Here is a 25,534-nt window from a genome sequence, read left to right as displayed (position 1 = left end):
TAGAATTAAAAGAGTAAAAATCTATTACCTACATATAATCTGAAATCTGACTATTCAGACTTTTTACACTTTAAAAAGGCAATATTTAATATAACTCCAAACAAAAGCCAAATCAGAATTGGCCAAGCATAAGAACATTATACAAACTATTTTCATAGTGTAGTTCTGTGTACAAGAATGACTCTGAAATTAAATTGTCTTATTTCTAGCCATTTTCTTCCATAAACAATAACAATCACAGATAAAAGGATTGCTTGCAACCTTACCAGAAATTTCTTGGGGGAACATTCTAGTCTTCAAAACAAACAGTATCTGTCAAATTCTTACTGCAAAATCTAAAATGTTAATCCATGTACTGTATTTCATTTGTAATAAGTCTTTGTGATAAGGTTAACACTTCAGCACATAACACAAATAAGAGAGCACCAAACAATGAAAATTACTCTGCTTATGTTTCCGTATTAGAATTTTATTTGCTAAAGGGTAAAAACAGATTTGCAAAATTCACAGTTAACTTAAAACAATAGTTTTAAACCTTTTATTCCTAGCCCTTACTGCCTTCAGGAAGGGAAGAACATCTGGTTATTTAAGGAACACAATATGTTCACATTTTCTATGACTTTTGTTTCTAATTGGGTCTTAAAATTTTTTTTTGAATTTGAACAACTAGTTAGAACAATGTTTTTTAATCACTTCATATTTTTCAGACTGTCCTCCTTCTATCCCTCTACTTATTCAGTGGATTGTTTTTGGAAATCTGCTCAGTGGTTCTAATATGATAAGGACAAGGAAATAAGAATTAGGATTGTGGCATAGAGCTAAGTATAGAAATCATATTTATGGTGAACAGAGTACAGGATACTACAAACAGGTATCTGACATCCAGTCTTTACATACAGCATACATTTTAAAAATTTTCATACAGTTCTTGGGCCACTTACATACCTGGCAGTTTCATTTATTACAGATACAAATAAATGTCTAATACAAATGAAGAATTGGGTGAGCAATAGCAGTAACTAGGATTCCACTATTTTTAAAACTAATGAAGCTATAGCTCTTGTTTGGAAAGGTGGGCAGAAGACCTGGGTTCAATTGCTGGCTCTGCCATTGAGCTGTGTCATCTTGAATAAGTTTTTATACTTCACCTTGATCCTCTGTGCTCATCTGCAGAAGGAGGGGCTGGATTAGACTCTCTAGGTTTTCTGCAGTTCCAAAATGTGACAGTCTAAATAAAGTAGGTTAACTACATTCTTTATTATGTCTTCTTTGTTCCATAGTATTTAAAAGTGGTAACAAGTTTTCAAATAATTCTGACACACTAAATTAAGGAACCAGATGCTCTTTAAGTTCAAGTTGTAGGGTTAGCTCGCCATCTTGATAAAAATGGCAGCTGACAAATATATAATTGACTACAACTTCTGTTTAGAATGTAGATATGGGTTCCAGAAAAATGCTAGGTGAATGGGATACACCTAGATTAGAGTCAGTATTGGAAGAGGCTTAGTATTTGAGTCAGAATTCAATTCTATCCTTATTTTCTTAACACCAAGCAGTGCAGAACACAAAGCTAAATAAAAATAAAATAAAATAAAATAAAAAAGAACAGCATCATAAGGACAAATAATTGAAAAAAAGTAAATAGGCAAATAGCTACAATACAAGGTGTTGTGAGGACTCATGTCCTATTTGAGGCGGAGAATGGCTTTCTGGAGAAGGCAGATGGATACAGGAATCTCAGGAGAAGGTGAGTAGATGCAAGGTCATGGAGCCACTCTAGCTAGCTTGGAAGCTTACAAGGTTTTTTGGCTGTAGGAAAGCCATCTAACCTTAACTTCCCTGCACTGAGAAGCAATGTGGGAAGATAACCTGCTCTGCCTACCTCACAGCTTGTTGTGAGGACCACATTGAGCCCATCAGAGTGCTTGGAAACTGAAAGAACATGGCCCTATTATTACAGTTTACAGGCCCATTATTTCCAAAAGTCTGTTCAAATAAGAAATAGTTTCACTGTAAAGCTGGCATCACAGCTGATATAAAACAACTAAAGCTCGGTGTGTCAAGCTCTACTTGCAGAGTCTGTTCTCAACTCAGCAACTCCACTGGGATTCAGGGGCAGCAGCATGACCAAGTGCTTTTCCGAGGCTGACAATGAACCCCTAAGCTCAGAGTTCCTTGTTTATTTTTTACATGATTGAGTCTGTCAGCAGCACTCAATACTACAGTAATGTGAAGCTGGGATATGAAAAGTGTACTTTCATGACTCAAATCTCATCTTTCTACTAATTTACTTCATAGAGATTTGTGTGTTTATATACTTACTCTGATCAACTTGTATCAGGGATGATTCAAGTGTTGTGTTGTTGCTAATAATAGAAAACACTGAAGGCACTCTGATGTTTAGATTTTTATGGGATATGGGTGGGGTGTGAGCATCACCTTTCCCTCTATTTCCCCCCCCTCATCACAAATGGCTTCCTTTATGACTTTATAAGACATTAACTTTACTCTAAACTCTAAAATCACTTGTGGATTCCTGTAATATATATAAACTTCCTTTTTATTGTATCTTTATAGCACTGGACTAAATCCTGTTAGATCGTTAGAAGTCAGTTCTTACGGACAAAGGATGCTCTGGTTGGGTGGATCATTAGACACAACTGATTTCAACCACAAAAGAGAAGACCAATTCCTGCCCAGTTTATTATGTCTCAGGAATATCTGTTTAAGATACTACATTTTGGACCATTATCTTAATCATGTTTTTACTTGGTAAGATCCTGAATGTAAAAGTAGGGGTTACCTTTTTTTTAGATACTTATGCTGTAAATTATTTTTTTCTCTTAAACCTTAGAAAGCATATTTGTTAATCCTTATAGAATGGCTTTATTATACTTGTATATTAGATATACTACATTATTGAGATAAAAGTACTCTATTGAAATCACAGATTACACTAATGACATTGACAGATTTATTGTATACAATTCTGCAATTAGAAGAGTGAATAATTCATAGTAAGAACAACCATAATTGGCTAGGGAAAAATGATCAAGATCAATAGATTTAGGTAACATATTCATTTCTACCTTCAATTAAACCAAGCAAATTACACAAGTAGATAATTCAAATAGTTATTTTTGAACTTTTCCCCACTCTGTATAATTCTAAGAATTCCTAATGCTGAGCAGACAGAATTTACCTTAAGTTTGTAGAGTAAAACTTATTGACCAGAAACCTCATTATTTTATTTTTTTAATGGATATTTTGTAATCTTGGTTATTTTTTACAAAAAAATATATACTTACACAAATTACATATAACACATATATGTAATAATATAAAATATGGAACTTTTGATTTTCATAGTCAGACTCTTAAACCTTACCAAAAAAATTGCTATCTTATGTATCAGAGAAGTAATGGATTATATTTCTGATACTTAATGAAATTTTGTATAAGGGAAATGATAAAATTATGTATTTCTGCAGAAAATGGATATAGGTACAAGGAAATGAATTATTTTAAATCAATCAATTAATAGAGAATATACTCACATGTTGAAGTCTACGACCAAAGAAAGGGCAGAAATCCCTTTGAATCAAAATGTATGTTGAACATGTTGAACATGGAGGCCCAAGTTGATCAGACAGAGCTTTGGCAATGGATCCACAAACAGACTGACTCAAAGACAGCTCGACAACTGCCAACAAGACTGTTGGTGATTCTGCCAAAGTGCCAAAGGCTGGGAATACCACCCAATGTCTGGCATTCTCCTATTCGTGTTTGAAGCTTTCTCTCTTACATTTCGTCCAATATTTTTGTTTGGCTCAAACGCATCAAAAATTCACAGATTTTTTTAGATCATTAAATGTTCTTATTTTCAAGAAATATAACATTAGTTGTAAAAGAGCACACTTTTTCTCCGAAGTGTAAAGACAATTTTGGTGACTTGTTTTAAAGTTCAACTAGAGAAATCAGCATTATAGTCTGTTGAAGTCTTTATTTTATTAGGCTACTCTTCACCCCCAAAATAAGAAATACATATTTATAATATGAAATAATTTAGTATTTCATAATTTCATAAGTTGCTATAGAACTGGTCCTTTCTCATAGCTCTGATGTCCTGGTCTTCACATGGCCCCTGAGGCTTTACTTGGATAGGCTGGCCCTCTGAGGGGTTCCAATGATAACGAAGGTGGTGATAAAGAGAAGCAAGCTCATCTATTTTCTTGCATTCTGAGGAGGGCAGGAGGACAGGACAACCTTTTAAGGGACAAGAGATGTGTGCTCCATTTAATTTGCTGCTCAGTTGCTAGGCAATGAGGTATATTAGTTTTGGCCTATAACTCTGGGCAAATTCTTGCATCAGACAATTCATCTGCCATTAGACAAATTCTCCATGAGGAATTCTTGGCATCATACAGAGACTCCAATTTTTCTGGAAAATGGGTATATCCTACTTGGGAAGCTTACCTTTGGATCTCGAAGGAACAGAGCCTTAAGGATCAGTGAGTGTACATCCCCAATCACTGGGTAATGCATCAGAAGGCCGAGACAGGTCTGGTAGTTACTAGAGATCACTAAATAAGAAGGAAAAAATAATTCAGAAGCAATATTTCTTCAGATGTTTTCATTATTGAGTAAAAATACAACAACAAGTCAAAGAAAGTAAACGAATAACCGCTTTGATAAATAGAAACGGGGAGAAGAGACCTTCACCCCATGGCCTCTGAGGCAACGCGCTGAACTGTTAACTGCAATCTAATGAACTAGCACATAGCCTCAGGGGGTGCTGGAAGGAAAACCCTCAGACACAGATATGTGTGTGTGTTTACAATATAAGTAATCTCTGGAAGCATGCATATTTACTGCCATTTACACGGCTGTGTTTAAATGTCTCCAGTTTTGCTGCTTAGAAATTACAAAAATATCATGAATGGGAAAGAACCAGTTTAAAATTTTCATAAAATAATACTTATCCTGATTTTATGCTTCATAACTTACATGTTACATATATTCCTTTTTATATATACACATATTAAAAAATTCAAAATTTTTAAAAATGTATTTTCTTCCAATTATTTGTTTTCCTAAAGGTAACAAGAAATTTAGGGAAAATATCTAAGCAGTATTTCTTGGAGGAAAAATATCAAAATCTTCATAGATAAGCCTAACTGTGTGACTTAGATTGTCATTTAATTTTTTTTCAAATCAACCTCATTATGGGCACAATTATTAAACACATCTTTCAGGCAGGTCTATGTAAACTACTTCATTTCTTGGCCATCCATCAGCCACACTGTCACAGTCGGGCCCAGTAAGGATGCTTGTTTTGTGAGCCACACGGACATCCTCTACACCACTGTGAAGAAACTTTAGTTACAACTTCCTGTGGCTGCAACTAAACCCCTTTTATTAATCAGAATAGTTAGTTGAAAAAGATTCCATAGGAAAACTGTGATTCAACAGAAACAACACAGATCACAAAATAAGTGTTTGTGATCAGAAATACCATTGATTCTTAGATCCCCTCCCCCTTCTGTTGGAAACAGCATTTCTTGCTATAGCTTCCCATCTCTCCCTCTGCCCATGAACATTGTGGGGAAAGGAGACAGGACTGGGCAAAATGAATAATTATAATCTATGTAAGGAACCACTTTATCATCTTCATTTCCGTTGCTGATCTGACAGCTTGTAATTTCATACATCTGCTTTCATTTGTAAAGCACTCACTTATCCTACCCTTTCTATATCTGTTCAGACTCTCCTTTTCTTATTTGTTCATTTTGTCATATTCATATTCAGTTATCTATCGTCCTTTTTTCTCTAGAATTCAAAAAGCTTGGATACTAAGAACAGTATAATGTTTTCATGTACAGTCTTCTTGGAGAGCTAACAAATAAATAAAACTTAGATAATCAATTCATTTTATAACTCATAAAGTTATTCTCCCCAAAGTTACAATGATTATATATTAGTAACTGACCCAGGAAGTATTCTTGTATCTTTTGGAAATGGTTATGGCCTTGGGATTCAAAAATGTGGGTTTGAATCCCAGGACACCATTTGAAACTTTCATTAAAGTTTCCTAAAGATTAAATGACATAATATTTGTGACTGATTTATAGCAGCTGCTTAAAACCTGTTAAAGGTAACCTCTCTGAGCTTAAGTTTAGCCATCTGGAAAACAACTTTCTCATTTAAAAAAACTATATGCCTGCCCTAACTGGTTTGGCTCAGTGGATAGAGCGTTGGCCTGCGGACTGAAAGGTCCCAGGTTCGATTCCGGTCAAGGGCATGTACCTTGGTTACGGGCACATCCCCAGTAGGAGGTGTGCAGGAGGCAGCTGATCAATGTTTCTCTTTCATTGATGTTTCTAACTCTCTACCCTTCTCCTTTTCTCTCTGTAAAAAAATCAATAAAACATATTAAAAAAAAAACAAAACAAAACTATATGCCTACCTCATTCAATTCAATGATTATTTGTTGAGTACCTAATCCATGGCAGGCCCTATGTTAGGAGGGGGATGCAGAGATGAGCAAAGCACATACTTGCCCTGCAGAAATGTAAACTACAGGAGGGCAGATGTGCAACAATAAGAATTTATTACTACTACCATCACAAGATGACAATGAATTATTGAAGGCTTTCTGAGACCAGGCCCATTGCCAAGAACTTTATCTGCAATATCTCATTTAGTTTCTATGATAATCTTATTATAAGGGCACAAATATTATCCTTGTTTTACAGATGAGAAAAGTGATACTTGGAAAGGTTATGTCATTTGCCCAAATCGCACACCCCTTGGTGTATAAGGTCAGGTATAGTAAATATTTAGAAACAGGCACAAATTCTCATATTTAGGTATAAAATAGCACATAAAACAAATAATCATGGATTAAATATAAAACAAAAATTAAGAGCTAACAACAAAACCTTAAATTAAAGCTTTAACAATTTATTGTGCATCTCCACTGAAAATAAAGCTAATGAGTGTGTGAGTCTTGCAAGGTAACCAACCAGGCATGCAGAAGACATTAAATAAATGCAATGTGCTCTGAAAAAGTATTTGTTGAGGGCTTACTACCTGGAGGAAAAAATACATAATTACTACATGCAGTGTCTCCAACTGTTTAAAAACTTTTACTATACTAACTTTCCCAGTTACAAAATGGCAACATACGAAATGGACTTCAAATGAACCAGACGACCAAGTGGGGGTGGGAAGTAAATCATAAGTAAAAACAAAACTTTTATTCCTTACACTTTGGGCGAAAGCCAAGTATAAAGCAGGGTCATATCCTTCTCCAAATAGAGTGATTTTCACCCAGTGTTAAGACCCTCATAAGATTCTGTCCTTGATGGTCCTCATTTCTCTATGAGCTTTTGGGCACACTAATATGAAACTTTTAAATTACTTTTTTGGAAGGAGTACAATTCAGAGGAGCCATTCTTTGTCTAGTAAATGACTTCACTTAATGATTTACACCTTTTTTTTTAAAAAAAAAATATATATTTTATTGATTGTTTACAGAGAGGAAAGGAGAGGGATAGAGAGCTAGAAACATCGATGAGAGAGAAACATCGATCAGCTGCCTCCTGCACACTCCCTACTGGGGATGTGCCCGCAACCAGTACATGCCCTTGCCTGGATTCGAACCCGGGACCTTTCAGTCCGCAGGCCGATGCTCTATCCACTGAGCCAAATCAGCCAGGGCGATTTACACCTTTAAACATACAGTTTTGCCAACTGAAAGGCAGTAAGTAAGCAAGTATCAAGAGCAGAATTACTGGTGGCCAGGGTGCAAGCATTGGAGAAAGGACCCCAAGTGGCCCCTCAGGCAGGGGTGCTAAGAAGAAATGGAGACATGGAGGGAGAAAAACAGGTGGAGGTCTTGCTTATAAAAAGGAGATTCGGAGTTTAAATTTTACTCCGCATTTGTTAGCAGTCACTGAAAGACTAGACTATAGGTAATGTGATCAGATCTTTCAGAAAGATTGACACTGGCACAGGGTGATCAGTGGGAGGGAGCAAAAGAGGGACAAGAGGCAGCAGGCAGGTTAAAAAAGCACACCTGAAGTAAGAATGGGAGGAGGGGTGTAATGGGCAAAAATGCTGGAAAAACGGATAGGTCTTCGTATAAAATTAAGTTTGGGGAGTGTGTGCTTATGACAAAGAAACAGAAAAGCAATAGCAGACAAGAAGAACTTAGTAAAAATATTAACAAATTTATATAAAGCTAATTAAAGGGTAGAGCCACTTTTATTTCTTTGTGGAAGTTTGAAAGATAGCTTTTATTTTTACAAAAGTTATACATGTACTTAGTTTAAGGAGTCAAACTATTCTCTAAGTCTGGTTATAAAAACAGCCATTGCTGTCTCTTACCCCACTTCCCACTCCCAGAAGCACTGGCTTTCTTTTAGCTGATTAAAAAAACATACCTTCCATATTGTGAAAAAAGAAGATGCTAGTATTACTAGCTCTTATTTTAAATGTTATCAACTGATGCCCCATCGAAGAAGACAAAGCTTTAACAAAGCTTGTCCTTAGCACTGAAGCCCACCCTTGCACTGACCTCCACACCCCGCAGGCATTCTTTGTCTCTCCCCCCATTAAGTTATATCATAATGTCATTGAGATCAACTTTTAGAGTTTTCGTTTTTATAACTAGGCAAATGTTAGCACAGTGCATCACAACTACCTTTCCTTTCTTGCACAGCCTCTGTCCTTTCCTGGAGTTTATAACAGTTTGTTTTTCATTTGCCTTGTATATGCATTTAACATTAAATTAACCTGAAATGCTCTCCTAGGCATATCTCTTCAGTACTTTCCAAAATTTCAGGTATTTCATCAATTTCAGGAAGTTTCTCTTGAGGCCTCTGGCTTGCTCCCTCATCCTGGGATGTCCTTCACCTCTTGCCAGTGTTGTAATCCTTATTTCCTAGAGTAACTAGCTTATTCTTTCTTGCTTGATTCTCTCACCTGGTGGAGCAACATCCTCCAAATGTTTTATGCACAAAACATGAATTTATTGAAAGCTTCTCTGTCTGGAAGATTTTCCATTGGCAACTAACAGTTTGACTAGGTACAGAATTCCGGGTTGGAAATAACTTTTCCTTCAAACTGGGAGTACTGACTGCTGCAGAGCTTTCGGGTTTCCAGTTGCAAAGCCCCCAACCTTCTAATTCCTAATCCTTTATGTGACTTGTTTTTTCTTCTCCTCTCCACTAATTGTCTGTAAATCCATGATAATGTACCTATTTTCATAACAGACCCTTTCATTTTAGAAATTCATGTTTTTCTGTTTAACTAGAAATTTCTAATTGTTTCTTTGATGATTTTCTCTCTTCTGTTTATTTTGTGTTTGTTATTTCTTCTCTTTCTCTTTTAAAGAAATCTCATTTAGATGGAATCTCGTGGCCTGGTCCTCTAATTTGCTTTCTTATTTTCTAACTCTGTTTTATGTGCTAGTTTCTGGGACACTTTTTCAATTTTATATTCCAGCCATCTGATTTTCATCATATTTCAATTTTCAATTACATTTTCCCTTTATGTATTTTCCTAGCTCTCTGAGAAGTTTTCTCCTCCCTGCGTAGTCTCTGTGTCCTCCAGGTTACTTTTAGCCTGGTTACTTGTTTAGATATCTGCTTTCACTTTGATGTTTTCCTCAAATGGTTGGTGTTTTTCGGCCAACTGCTCATGTTTAAGAATGAGGCAGTGCCAAGGTAACTGGAAGGTAGCTACATGTGCATACAGGGATGGGTTTATCGTAGGTCATTTCTTGGGCAATTCATGAGCCTGGATTTTTAAGTCTTTTCCCTTAGACCAGTGGTCGGCAAACTGCGGCTCATGAGCCACATGCGGCTCTTTGGCCCCTTGAGTGTGGCTCTTCCACAAAATACCGACTTCTGCGCATGGGCCACAAAGTTTCAATCGCACTGTACATGCGCGCCCGCACATGGTATTTTGTGGAAGAGCCACACTCAAGGGGCCAAAGAGCCGCATGTGGCTCTAAAGCCGCAGTTTGCCGACCACTGCCTTAGACTGATTAGATTTCCCCAGAGAGAAGTCTCCCAAACTTCCTCCTGGAGGAAGACAGTTTGGCCTCAGTTCGGTGTTCTGCTATTTGAGATGGTAAAGAAGACCAAAGGGCTCAATATTCACTGAAATTGCCGGAGCCCCTAGTCCAGAGAACCTCTGTTTTAACATGTCCAGAGCATAAATCCTGGAGGTAAAGGCTATAGATCTGAGTACAACAGCTTCTTAAATAGATGTTTAACCAGTTCTTGTTTGTTTGTTTTTGTTTTAGTCTTCACTCTTTCCCTCCTCCTACCAATTTCCAATTTCCAGAGGTTCTTAGCACTGCAAATTTCTACACTTTTCGGAAGGTTATGGGTTATTTCTTTGCTTTGCCCATTATCACTTCTGTATTTAGTTATCATGGATCTGCTAAATCAGTTATCACTGATCCATCTTTTCCTGCTTCCAAAATTGCTGTAATCTCCTTCCTAAGTCTCTGTGTCTTGTGGGTTTATGCTATTTTAATGGGATTTTAGGAGCAATGGAGGTAAATGTAACATAGTCGGCAGTTAGACAGACATGAGCAGAGAAGGAATGATAAGCCAGGTACAGAAAGTCACCAGGGCGAAAAGCCCCGCGTGCTGAGCAATGGACAATTGTAAGATAGGACCTTACCCCCAGGGTGACCTTTCCTCTTCTAGCATATCTCTGGTCATGCGGTTCAGACCCTTCCCTGACCTTTCCTCCCCAGGCATGTTGCTAGTCATGTGGTAGACACCCTTAGAGGAGGAACAAAGTGTCCTTCATACAAGCCCTTGCACAACCACTCCCTTAAGCATTAAGTCCTCAGGACAATGAGGTTCTGACTTGCATCAAATATTCTGTTGACTCCAGAGACAGAGTTTAGATCAAACTAACTTCTAGGTCTCAGTTGTGTTTCAGCTCCAGGCCCAGGAAAGCAGTAAGACCAGGTGAGGTGATGCCATGGCTGATATCAGGACCCACTGTGACAACTAATGATTCTCTGACCAAAATAGTAGATACCATGACCCTGCAAGGACACACCTGGAAAGCTGATAAATATTCTACTGGGATTCTCCTGAGACTCCAGATAAAAGTCCTTAAAATGAAGGACCATCCCCCCACCCCTCGCACTCCTCTTCCCTCCTCCTTTCCCCAGAGTGCTCTCTTTCTCTCTCTCTTGAGCATGCCCACACCTTTCCCCACTTTCTCTTCCCTCAAGGTACCTTTGCTTTCTTTCCCCTGAGCTCCAAGGGCCATTTTTTTTTGCCTTTGTAATTTGTTTCCTAAGCCCACACAGCGAGCTGGCTCTCTTCTTTCACAACTCATGTCTTGTACTTCTGTGACTTTCTAAATAAACTTCTGCTTGTATCTGGGCCTAGGCTCTGAATTCTTTCGTAGCCAAAACTCAAGGATCAAGGTCTAACATCTGGTACAATTCACTGTTACCAAATGCATCTCATATCTGATATCCTCAATCACTTCTTTTATAATGTTTCTACTCAGCACCTAGGCAGGTGAATTAAAGGGGAAGAATGTAGGTAGGAGGCAATTGGGTGGATAAACTTGTGGAAGTATTAAAAAAAAAAAGCCAAAACCGGTTTGGCTCGGTGGATAGAGAGTCTGCCTGCGGACTCAAGGGTCCCAGGTTCGATACCGGTCAAGGGCATATACCTTGGTTGCAGGCACATCCCCAGTAGGAGGTGTGCAGGAGGCAGCTGGTCGATGTTTCTCTCTCATCGATGTTTCTAACTCTCTATCCTTCTCCCTTCCTCTCTGTAAAATATCAATAAAAATATATTTAAAAAAAAAAACTTATGGAAGTAAATAGTCAGAAAGCCCAAGATTATCATCTCCTTTTCTCTAATCATCAAAGAGAATAGCTCCAGTCAATGGGCAAGACTGTTCACATTCTCTTTTGGAAGCAACAGATGGACATGGCATCTTGAGCATTCCTGGGTAAGATTACAGTGGCACATTAATTTTGTAGCTCTGGGTTCTTGGGCCTTTGAACTCTGGGACTTAGACCATTGCCCCCCTGGTTCTTAGGCTTTCAGACTTGGATTGAATTACACTATTGGCATTCCTGGTTCTCCAGCTTGCAGATGGCCTAATGTGGGACTTCTAGGCCTCCATAATTATGTAAGCCAATTCATATAACAAATCTTCTCATATACATGATTCATTTTCTCTGGAAAGCCCTAATACAAAAGGCTTCACCTGACAGGCCTCACAGGGGAAAACTGTCCTCCCCACACCAGATGGTACACAGCCAGCACATTGTGGTCTCTCAAAGGAGCTGCAATCAAGGTCTTAGGACAACGTAGCTGGTCATGATCTTTCACATGTTTCTATTCCTAGTCCTAGTGCTTTCATGCCTAGACTTCTTTATCTGAGGCTTTGGTAGAGATCTTCACAAGCATCTTTTGCCAATACCTCTTACAGGGGTAGGAGACGGGAATTCTGAAGATACCTTTCCTCATTTGAGTTAGTACCAGTATTTTTTCACTCCTAGCACCCTGCTCTGATACCCCCACCACCTCGAGGTTCATAAAACTGCCAAAGTCTTTTGTTCAGTGCTTCCTAAACAGTGAGACGACCTCGCATCTGTGCTGATCCACTTGATCTTTGACCAGTGTGCCGTTTCATGGGTGAAATGGAACAGAGGGAATTTACATTTTCTCCAGAGTTTGACCCTTGCTTGTACCATCTTAGTAAGAGATTAGAGGCTTAACCTTTCACTTTTGACTTGTTGCTTTAATTAGCTACTCTGACATCTAACAGCTCAGCTCTCTCCAGCCCAGCCAAGCTGAGCTCCTGGCATTTACCATATAATCAAGCAATTGTGCTCCTTGGTATTTACCCAATTGTAATGAAAACTTGTAGCCACACAAAAAATTGCACACTGATATTTACAGCAGCCTTATTCATAGCTGCCAAAACTTGGAAGCAACCAAGATGGCCTTTAGAAAGTAAGTGGATAAATAAACTCTGATAGATCCAGACAATGGAATATTATTCAACACTAAAAAGAAACCAGCTATGAAACCTTGAAAAGACATGGAGATAAATGCATCTTACTAAGTGAAAGAATTTAACCTGAAAGGCTACATATGGTATGAGTTCAACTATATGAAATTCTGGAAAAAGTAAAACTATGAAGACAATGAAAAGTTCTGTAATTGGGCTAGAGGGAGGGAGGAATGGATGAACAGCCAGAGCACAGAGGACTTTTAAGGACAGAGAAACTACTCTGTATGACACTATAATGGTGGGTGCATGTCATCATACATTTATCCAAACTCACAGAATGTACAGCTATCAGGAGTGAGCCATGAGGTAAACTATGGCCCTTAGGCGATTATGATATATCAAGGTAGCTTCACTTACTGTAACAAATGTAATACTGTGGTGAGGCATGTTGCTGGGGTTGGCTGTGTAAGGGAACTCTGTATTTTTCTCTGTGAATCTAAAAATTCTCTAAAAATAAAGTCTATTTTTAAAAATCTAAACATAAAAAAATAAGACAATGAGCTTTATCAGCCTACCTCAGTGAAATTTTAAAAGATTTTTAAACTAAAGTATAAAGTGATATGTTATTTGAAACTCAAAGGGTACATTAATATTCATACCTGAGATGGTCTTAAAGTCGAGTGGCAATATTTAATGTCCAAGAGGGAGGAGAGCTGGCAGTCGGGAAGTGCTAAAACATTCCTTCAAAAATCTGATTGTGCTTTGATAAACACTCTGTAACTCATGACCATGAGAGTAAGTCTTTGTTTCTAGTCCCTGAATTTGGGTAAACCTTTTCCAGAAAAGACAAGTAAATGCAATCTGTAGTTGAAATAAACTGCATTTTGACATCAGTATAATGTTGAACATGCTCTTAATGAGAAAACAGAGACATAGAAATTCTGGGGTAGGGCAGATGGAAGCACTGGCAGATAGACAGGTAGTGGCTGAAGAGTAAATGGAGATTTAAAATGAAATAAAAAGGAACAATGTTTTAAACCACTAAGAGGACACAACTGTCACACCAGGCCAGGCCAAGAAATGACTGAAGACTCCCCTATAGAAAAATGAGGAAATCTAAAGTTTTGTAACATGATTATGCTGGCTGAAAAAAACAAGGGTACAAGTGCCAAGAAGGAAACTTTTTCATTTCCAAAGTGTTCAGGGAGGTGGTAAATTACACAAGACAACAAACATTTATTTGAGAGATACTTTCTGGTTAGAAAATTCTACAATGGAATGAATTTGAATACAGTGTTTAGGCTGCTAATACAATTAATACAAGACAAATAAAAGGTATGTTACATTGTAAATTAGAGAAAACGTTTTTCTTTGATACTAATCAAAAACAAAAATTTAAATCAATAAAAAGATGCGAAAAAATTTATGCTTACTTTAAAAAGCAGACAATGCTTTCTTTAACAAAGCCATGCTGAAGTGTATTAAACAATCACTATTTAGTTGAGTTGGTATTCTAAGAGTGTTTGGGCATCTGTTCCCTCAATAATCACTATACCCGAATCCATGGCCCCCACCCCCAGGTGTCTAGAGTACTCGTCTGCCTGAGATCGCCCCAAATACATGAAGAACTTCAGAGGCTCTGAGGGACAGGGAAGAATTATAACAGGGGGTTCTGATCCAAAGGACTTGCAATCTAGTTGAGAAGATGGGACTAATATGCACAATAAGGAACAAGAAAAAGATGGAGTTAATGAAATGTTACCTTGAATGGTATTGATTAAAATCTTATAGGACTGCAAAAGTGAGAGATCGATGAAGGCTAGATTAATTGGGGATGGTTTGGGAAAAAGCTACCTTGCCTTAGTCCTGAAAATAGGAGCAATACTTAGGTAGGTAGGGCCAGGGGAAGCAGGGAATCACATGTGTAATTTACAGCATGAAATAAACCAATAAAAAAAGTATAATGAGAGTATGGCTATTAATAAACCTTTACAGGACTAATAGCTTTCGGTGACAGCTGGAATCCTTGTCATTTCTTGGCTTGCAGATGCATCACTCCAATCTCTGCCTCTGTTTTCATATGGCATTGTTCTCCCTATGTGTCTTCACATCATCCTTTCTCTGTGCATATATGTCCACATTCTTTTCTTCTTATAAGGACACCAGTCATAGTGAAGTAGAAGTCCATCCTATTCCAGTGATTCATTTTAACTAATTACATCTGCAACCACCTATTTCCAAGTAAGGTTATATCCTGAGGCACTAGGGGTTAGAACTTCAACATATACCTTGGGAGATATAATTAAACCCATAAAAGGCCTAATTATCTCTCCTTATAAAATAAAGATTTGGGAACAGATATAGTAAATCTTAACCATTTTTTTTAGGTTACATATTCCTTTGAGAAGATGATGAGATGATGAATTGTATATCCTTGGCCCAGGGAAATGCACACCTACACAATATACTGCACAGTATCAGGAAGATCACGGGCACTTCGAAGCCCTCTACTGAACTCCTAGGAGGTATGGATCCGAAGTAAGGAATGCCAACATTGAAGGAAGACTCTTTTAGTTTTACAAAGTGCCTAATTCTTTGAGCTACAAACATATCACCTACAGCTGCAAAAGAACATCTGCAGAGCCCAAGGTCACCACCACCCTGGATGCCCCAGCAGGGCTTCATGAGTCAGAATCGAGCAAGATGGAATAAAAACTTGACACCAATATTCCAGGTGAAATGTTGAGGCTGGCAAGTCGTCCACCTTCCTCTTGTTCTTGGTCCTGGCTTAAACTGTAAGCTCATTTAATTAGCACTGCCCTCCCATGTGTTCTACTCAATCCTGTTCTGTGTCTGCTTCCTGCTACTCCCCACCCTCTCAATCTTTTTCTCTAAAGAACAATGCCTTTCCCTCCCAGACTAACCTTCCTTCCTTGAGTCATTGCTGCCCTGGCAACCTCCAGTGGTGGGGTGGGGCCACCACCTTGCTCCCTGATTCTATTTCTAAACCATTGCTTCCTATCTTTCCATAAAAACACCTTTGCTCTGAAGTCCATGCCACACATGTATACCTCCATCAAGCCTCTACATAATTGTTAGCTATGCGCTATGATGGCGACAGGTAGTAGGCACTCCATAAACACTGGCTGAATGGTTAATTCTTTGAGTAAATGATTGATTGAATAAAAGCTGTTTTCTTAGTCACTCTTCTGCATTTATGTGAGACTTTTGTTGCTTCACTCACTATGCTTCTTTCTACATCTTTTCCTATCATGATACTAGGTCAGTGATGGCGAACCTATGACATGCGTGTCAGAGGTGACACGCGAACTCATTTTTTTGGTTGATTTTTCTTTGTTAAATGGCATTTAAATATATAAAATAGATATCAAAAATATAAGTCTTTGTTTTACTATGGTTGCAAATATCAAAAAATTTCTATATGTGACACGGCACCAGAGTTAAGTTAGGGTTTTTCAAAATGCTGACACGCCGAGCTCAAAAGGTTCGCCATCACTGTCCTAGGTGAACTAGGACAATTCATTCATTGTCCATCGAGGACCAAACAAGAATCCCAGTCCCTCACAACCTCTTGATCTCCTCAGTGATACTTTCTCCTTTAATAACTTCAACCATTCTGCTCATACCCAGAACTGCTCCATATCCTCTTGTTTGACCATGACCTCTGATTTTAGCTCTCATACCGACCTCTAATCCCTTGATACTCTTGATTTCCCCATAGTCTTTTCCTGGCCATGTTTCACTCTCTTAAAATGCAATCAGCACCCTCCACTCTCCTTCCTCCCTTCAGATCTACCTAATTCATTTGGATGTGGCCTTAACTGGAAGCCTGAATTATGATATCCCTCTTTTGAATCTTGCCTGGAGTGCTGAGCATAGCTGAGAAGAAACATAACCTGAGTCCTGGTGCTACTGCCCACTGTTTTTCTCTGTAGGGTCTTTGACAGCTAGACCAGGCTTGTCCTAGTTCTTGATCAGCCATCTCTCCCACACTTCCCAGTCATTCCTCTCAAACCCTACACTACTCTGCCTCATTCATTGTGGACAACCTGCTTCTTCTTTTATCAGACACTAGAGACCTGGTGCACGAATGTGTGCAACAGTGGGGTCCCTCGGCCTGCCCTGTGGGATCGGGCTGAAACAGGCTCTCTGACATCCACCGAGGGGTCCTGGATTGCGAGAGGGCACAGATCAGGACGAGGGTACCCCACCAGTGCACAATCAGGGCTGGGGAGGGACGCAGGAGGTTGGTCAGCAGGGAGGCACCCTGGGAGGGCTCCAGGGCATGCCTGGCCCATCTCGCTCAGCCCCAATAGGCTGGAAACCAGCAGCAAGCTAACCTACTGGTTGGAGCATCTGCCCCCTGGTGGTCAGTGCAGGTCATAGTGAGCGGTTGAGTGGCCTTAGCATATCATTAGCATATTATGCTTTGATTGATTGAATGGCCGACCAGTTGACCGGACACTTAGCATATTAGGCTTTTATTATATAGGATGGACTTCCTCCACTTCCCATCTTCTCCATCTGTAAAGTGGGCTATTTCTGAAACCAGCCTAGTGCTTCCTTCCAGGATTAGCACCTGTTTTTTATTCCTGTTCTATAGCCAGTCTTCCATAGGGCTCCTGACCTCAACCACAGCACTGGGTATGTTAGTCTGAAATTGATTATATCAGTCTTTCCTATGAACTGGGAAGCTTTTTGAGGACAGAGGCAGTGCTCCTTAAATACATAATAGTCACTCTATTTTAGAAGATGTCATGCACTGCTATGGATTTAACCAAGCAAATAAAAAGAAGTTGAACTAAACACTGAAATGAATAAACAACTTCATTACCCCTGTATTTTTCCACATGTGCCCATATGTTTTATAACATCATCAGTGGAGGGATTAAAAAATGTAGAAGAGCTTCAGCTGCCAAAAATTTGCCTGTTTCATGAAATTAATTTTAAAATGTAGATCTTAGCATAGGAGACAGGATAATTAAATTAAAAATATAGTTGTGATATGTCAAATTTAAGAAGAGAGCAAATAATTAAGATCACAGAAAACCAGTAAACATTTTAATAGTTCTTTACTATAAAAAATTTGTGAAAATACAGGGTGGGGCAAAGTAGGTTTAGAGTTCATGAAATACAGAGTTTATTCTTGTATTAATATTTATTTATTATTATATTATTTTCCATATGAACAACTATAAACCTATGTTTAAATAAAAGAAGTTTCTCATTCCTTTGTTTTTGTAAGTACTTACATTAAAAAAAGGCAAACAACTTTAAAATGGGAGACAGTATTGAATATCCAAAAACCTAGTATCCATCAAATCTACCAAACATCTTTCTCTACTTTCCAGATGTTTCCTTTATGATTTCCATGTTCTTATATGATTAGCTCTGACTCAGAAAAAAAAGGAGCTTTTCACTTTGTCTGTCAAAACCCAAAGTGTTTGACCTTCAAGGCACACACACACACACACAAACCCCCACAATTTTTAGATAAAAATGTGGTTCTCCTGTCATTTATTCACTCAAGTAATTTTGGGGGAATTAAAAAAGTATAATCTAAAATTTTAAAGAATATTATTAGTGTTACCAGAGGCGTAACAAGAGCATCTGGCACAAATGGTATTCAATGAATAAATAAAAGAGAACCACATAGCAATTTAACAGTCAAGATTATGAATGGCTCAAAACAGTTTATATTCTTCTGACAGAGTCCTACTCTTATGACAGTTTTTTATTTCCTACTTAATCATCACTTTGTGCAATCTTTCCTAATTATATTTTGGCTTACAAATCTTATTTAGTGAACTGTGATTATTTTTCTGAGAAGGAAAATAATTTGAGGTATTTTGAAATTTAAAACAAGCTCTGATAGTTTCTTCAAGTGAAGATCATCTGACTATTCAAAAGGGATGCACTGTTTTTCCAACTAGGGCAGGCACCTTTGGGTAGATCTGATGAGATGAAATATAGCTACCACTTGGCACTCTACTGAGAAACACATTTGACTAAAATATAACTGAGAAGTTAAAATATTTTTAAATGTAATGTTTATTTTTTATTGGCAAGTTGTTGATACTATAAAAAAACCTCTACTTTCTTGATAAATATCCTTGAATACTACCTACCTGTCAGAAGGTGGAGCTCTAAACATAGCTAAAATACTGGCTTTTTACATGTGCATTTCACAAATGTGTGTACTAGTGAGGAGATTAAAGCAGGAGTAAAGTCTTCAGAAAAAGGGTTCTGAAAGAATACTCCAATTCTCTTAGGAAAAATCACCCACATCTCCCAATATGTACATAGTTAACTCACACAAAAAATTTTAGTATGTTCCTTTGAAACTTCAATATACTGCCTACGATAAAATCTAGGTATGGTAATTCAGAATAAAAGGTAAAGTATATTTAAAAGGGAAAACATATTTAAATTCAGGATCACCTACTTGAATGTAGGCAAGGTCATTAATACTTACAAGCATCTCGGATGTAGAGTAACATGGCTATGAAGATGTAATCCACTAAGCCCAGGCCGAGGCCATCAGCGAACAAGGCATCCCAGAGCACCAGAAGGTCCTGTAGGGGGAACTCTCGCCCAAACAGCAGCCGTACCCACCGCCTAGAGAAAACAAAACCAAAATTCAGAAAGCAGTACATTTGACAGTAATATAAAGAGGAGCCATTTTTTCCTACAACTTTGAAGAAATTATAATCTTTAACTAATCACTTTAAGCAAATATATATCAAGAATATAATGAAGTAAAATCCAAGTTTTACGTTTTCAAATGAATTTTGTAATTTTATAACTAGGCGACAGTCATTAAACTTTATTCCTATATGTATAAAACAAAAGTACAACATTTGAAAAGGGTAGAAATCTTTCCTATTTAATACAAATCACATAAAAAAGGCGAAGAAAAAATTAAACGTATAGTGGTCTGATAAATACCTCATTTGTAAGGTTATGAGTTAAACATTACATTTTTCCAAAATTTCACGCTCACTATTTTTTTTGTTAGACTTTTGCAAATGGGTAGATGACAAATTACTATAGCCAAGCAGAAAATTTCATTGTCACATTTCACTCATTTAAAAAATATTCATTTTAAAATAAAATGTGGGGGAAAAGAGCAGATAGCTATGTTTTTTGTCAAGCACAGACAGTTATTTCAAACGAAACAAAGTGATACTTAATTTTTAACTTTAGAAGAGATATGACTTATCAGTGAGGTTATCTTTCCAGGCATGGTTTTCAAAACACAGTTACCTCTATGGCCAGGAAAATGGATATCTATGCATAAGCAGCCAATAAGAATACTGAACAAGGTCTGTATATAATTATATATCATAAACAGTCACGCTTCAGACTGTCAATAAATGCTACCTAAGCTCTTTATATCTAATTCTTATAATAAAAATAATTTACTTTGATATGTTTGTATCAATTTATTTCTAATTTTACATAACATGGCTATAATTTTCTTACACAGCCTTTCTTTAGGAAGCTCATCTAGAATTCTATGTGATTCTGGTATATAGCAAAGAATGAGAAATCCCAAATTTCTGGTACCACCAAATAGTACAGAATAGAGAAAATTGTTTAAAAATCAACTAATATATGTTACAATTTTGCAAAACTTGAAACCAAATATAACCATCTGTGGGGTTAAAGTGAGGCCAAAAAAATTCAAATACTTTCTTCAGGAATAATTACATTTAAGAAGGAATCATAGCTATGACAATACAGTGTATAATCACACATATGTATAAATTTATGAGGAACCATATGATCAAACACTTAAGTTATTTTATTTATACTGTTAAATTAATCAACAGAATAATTAAATTATATTTTCAACTACATCTTAAATTATGTTACTCAATTTTTCAGGGAAAAAATTTAATGTCTAATAACATTTATCTTTTTAAAAATGTTATAGACTGTTTAAAATTTTTATCTACCTTTCAATTCTTATTCCACTGCTAATTTGAGAAATAAAATATACTTTTTTATCTAATGTGTTTGCATTTATGCAGTTTAGAGAAAAAACGTTATTTCTCTACACATTTCTAATTCTTTTAAATTAAAAATGCTAATGTTTACTGTTTTAAGAAGTATACAAATATCTCTAAGCTAAATAGGTGCTCTTCTTAATTACAACAAATTAACTGGTCTTGCAAAAAGCATCAGGGGAACTAGGAGAATGGACAAAGCAAAAAGTAGCTGGACTGAATTATTTGGGGCACCTGTTTAACCAGTTAACTGCCACGATATTTTGAATTTAATTTAAAAAGTCCGCCGCTTGCGTCTATAGATGCTTATGGCGTACAAATGGTTAAAGGATCTTCAAACTGATAACCCTATCTGCATTATTAAATGACTAACACTTCGAATGTGGCTATTCAAAGTTATTCAACTGAGACAACTGGAAGAAAAAATAATCAATATAAAACACTGGTGAGGATCTGATGTAATCATGGGGAGTATAGTTGATGATGCTCTATTGTATAACTGAAATTTGCTAAGAGAGTAGCAAATGTTCTCACAAAAAAGAACCAAAACAAAAAACACACAACCAAATAAATAAATGAGATCATGGATGTCTTATTAATTAGATGGGAGGAATCCTCTCAATGTACACTTTAAATATCTTACAGTTTTATTTAACATTTATGATACAATAAAGCTGAAAAATATAAGTAAATAAAGAATTATCTTGGTTCAATGAACAGGCAATTTTGGCTGTTTCAAAATTTAAAATTCTGATATTTAAATGATTCCTTCTGGTTCAAATCTAGATGTTAGTATAAAATTCAAACATCAGACCAGTAAAATAGTACCGTGCCCCGAACTTGCCCCTTTCATTCTTGAAGGGTATTTCAATGCTTTCCTTATTTGAATAAACCCATTTAGAATCTACCACTGCTGTTCCTTGAAAGGCAATGCTTTTGCTTAGCTTTCTTATGTGTAGGGGGACATTTTTCTTTATTTTCTCTACTTTCTCTTATTGAAACCAAAATCACTTTTGAAAAAGTTGACGTCATACTATCATAGACATCATACTATCATTTAGCAAACAAACAAACAAAAAATGGAGGAAATTAAAACACACCACAGGTGAGAATGCAATGCTATCTTTTCTCCCCTTTCTCAAAGCTCAAACTCTTCCCATTTTCTTGTGGACAACCACACCTTTAGTTTCATCATATACAGTGTAAGGAAAAAAAAGTAGCCTATTTTAAATAAATAATTGATATTCCTATTGTTTCTATAACAAAATGTCCGGATATTGCTCCAACTTCTCTTGCAACCTTTCTGCTGGTTAGGGTTGTGTCAGGTTAGCCTCAAAAACGACCCCCCACCCCCTCTGCCAGATCATACGAGCAGTAATCTCTACTGCAGCTTTGTCAGGAGGGGAACTGAAAACACCTACAATCTACATTAAATAAAACACATCTTTCAAACTACACAGAATGTAAGTCCTCCGTACTTTTATGTTTAATGTGGACTCTATGCTGTGCTGCTTTATAAATGTTTCACATTGCTTTATTTTTGAAGTTTCACTTTGCCAAGTACACTGCTAAATAATTCCAGGGTAAGGACCAAATTCTGTGTGTGTGTGTGTGTGTGTGTGTGTGTGTGTGTGTGTGTGTGTGTGTGAGAGAGAGAGAGAGAGAGAAAAGAGATCCAAAATCTATTATAATAAAAGCATAATATGCTAATTAGACCAGTCAGCCAAATGACCTTCTGGACGTCCTTCAAGATGACCTTCCAGACAAAGCCACAGTGGTGGGGGCCAAGGCAGAGGCGGTTAGGGACAATGAGGCAGGCAGGCGAGCAGTTAGGGGCAATCAGGCAGGCAGAGTGGTTAGGGGTGATAAGGCAGGCAGGCAGAGTGGTTAGGGGCGATGAGGCAGGCAGGCAGAGTAGTTAGGGTGATCAGGCAGGCAGGCAGGCGAGCGGTTAGGAGCCAGTGGTCCCGGATTGTGAGAGGGTGCAGGCCGGGCTGAGGGACCCCCCCCTCCCCCAGTGCACAAATTTTGTGCACCGAGCCTCTAGTGCTCTTTGTAAAGAACTCTGTACTTTTGCTAAGTGCTCTATGTATTTACTAAGGTCTTGTTAAATTCACTGTAAAGCCAGCTGTCATGCTGCTGAGAAGTAGCGGTGTAGTTCAATTGGAAACACGCATTGATCTTGTTAGTGGTGGCATAACAATAATTCAGTGAGTGCAAAAAGATCCAGAAACACATAAGACAAAATATTTATTATTTGATACCTAGCATTTTCTTTTATACAAGACTGTTTGTTTGTAAGTTGTACAGATAAGTATATTAAATTAATGCAAAATACAGTTCCTTCTATTTTATATGCAATTTTAGAAAAATTAAGGATAAATTCTCAAAATATTTAAAAAGTATCATATGACTAATGGAATGCTTTGGGACCGACAATGACCTTATTAGTAATTTAATCATTTTTGTTCCAACTGGATTTAGTTCATACATATATTTGCCACACACAAAATTCCTTGTGCTATTTTGGGCTTTCTTCATTGAGCTTAAAAAGCCAAGGAAAAATTCAGTTCTTTATGGAATGAATTACCAATAGAAATTATTTCAGCAAGCTTTTCTATTCTTAGAAAGGAAAACTTACTCTATGAAATTAGGTCTTATAAGGAAGCTGTTCCTAAAATTAACATGTTTTTATTGAATTTAAAAATATTTAGCAAGAGTTTAAGTTACACTTAAGGGTAGCATTAAACCTTTTTCCTTTTAAGGATAGATTCCATTTAATTGCTTGATACTATTATCTTGCTTTATGTATGTTGCACCTACAGACTGCAATGCTTATTAACATATACATCTTATCACCTGTGAAAATACAATAATTCATAATTTACCGGATCTACTTAGTAATTAAAATCTATACAAACTGAGGTATTAAATCTAATTATAAACCACTCAAAGACAGGACAAATTCCATGTTTGCACTTATATCACTATTCTCAATGTTAAACTTCTGTATAATTAAGCTGCTGTCCCCAGGGCATCAGTAGGCTCCTAGTGATATTAGTGCTTGGTGAATGACCCATGGAAACTTCAAGAGAAATCCTTTTTTTTTTTAAAAAATGAAGAATGTATGAAGATGACCAATTTGACTGAGGTTTAAATAAACATAGCCTTAATCCAACACGGCTGTAGTAGGATTACACCTGCAGAAAAAAAACTATATACTAGATCTTCATGTCCTTTTTCTTTTCTTTTAATGAGCCTTTAATAAATCTAGATATTGCCACCTTAGGATAAACAAGTAAAGTTGTAAAGGTGTATTTAATTTAATTTAACAAGCAGTGTGAGGCACCTTAAGTAACCTGTGATCATGAAATGATAACACTGGATAAGCATATTGGGATACAAAAGAACAATGTTGGATTTTTGCTTAATTACATTAATTTTTCTGTTGCTTTCTGTTCACTTATATTTTTTAATGGAATATATTGGGGTGACATTGGTTCACAAAACCATACAGGTTTCAAATGTACAACTGAACAAAACATCATCTGCATCATGCACCCATTTCCCCAAGGAAAGTCTTTTTCCTTCCTCATTTCCCCTGACACTGCCCACCTCCACCAGCCTCCAATCTGCTTTCCCTGTGGGTATCACCACACTGTTCACACTGCTTTTTTGCTTAATCCTTTCACCTTCTTTCATCCAGTTCTATCTCTCCCTTCCCCTCTGACAGCTGTCAGTCTGTTCCATGTATCCATGCCTCTGTTTCTATTTTGTTCATAAGCTTATTTTGTTCATTATATTCCACATATAGGTTAGGTCATATAAGGTTTGTCTTTCTCCGACTGGCTTATTTCACTTAGCATAATAATCCCTAAGTCCATCCATATCCATGCTGTTACCAAAGGTAAGATTTCATTTTTATGGCTATATAGTATTCCATTGTGTAAATGTGCCTCAACTTTTTTATCCACTAATCTACTGATGGGCACTTGGGCTGTTTCTAGATCTTGGCTGTTGTAAATAATGCTGCAATGAACACAAAAGTGCACATATTCTTTCAAAATAATGTTTCAGGTTTCTTCTAATATATTCCCAGAAGTGGGATCACTGGTTCATAAGGCAGCTCCATTTTTAATTTTTGAGGAAACTCCATACTTTTTTCCACAGTGGCTGCACCAGTCTGTATTAACCTTGAAAAGCTAACAATTTTTAAATAACCCATACCTGGTAGAGAATAAACACAGAATCCAAATTCCGTATTAGTACCAGAGAAAATCAAAAGCAAATCTAGGTTTTCATCTCTCTGGTTGCCATCTTCTTAATTGAGTTTACACTTTTCTTATTTTGGTTTCCTTTGTATTCAGTTCTTTTAAAATTAATTTACCCCGAGTTTTCCTTTATATCAACTCCATGAAAACAGTCTTAAAACTAGAACTATATGTTGAAGTATTATAATTAGGGTGGCATTCCCATCTTTA

The 25,534-nt window shown here is 37.0% G+C and overlaps 1 protein-coding gene across 7 annotated transcripts in view; it reads right to left on the bottom strand.

The window, feature by feature from the left end:
* TBC1D5 (TBC1 domain family member 5) overlaps positions 1 to 25,534 on the bottom strand; it is a 417,125-nt gene that overhangs the window by 88,555 nt on the left and 303,036 nt on the right. For all 7 annotated transcript variants that reach the window (XM_014450492.2, XM_014450532.2, XM_023749459.1 and 4 more), the window contains 2 exons: positions 19,517 to 19,659; positions 4,477 to 4,583 (listed from right to left, as the gene is read on the bottom strand). In XM_014450492.2, coding sequence (XP_014305978.1) covers positions 4,477 to 4,583; positions 19,517 to 19,659 — 250 coding nt within the window. The remainder of the gene's footprint in view (positions 1 to 4,476; positions 4,584 to 19,516; positions 19,660 to 25,534) is intronic.

This window comes from Myotis lucifugus, unplaced genomic scaffold (assembly GCF_000147115.1).
Source record: "Myotis lucifugus unplaced genomic scaffold, Myoluc2.0 scaffold_8, whole genome shotgun sequence".
NCBI lineage: Eukaryota > Metazoa > Chordata > Mammalia > Chiroptera > Vespertilionidae > Myotis > Myotis lucifugus.
The sequence above is the reverse complement of the archived record's forward strand: the minus strand, read 5'-3'. Positions and strand labels throughout refer to the sequence as shown.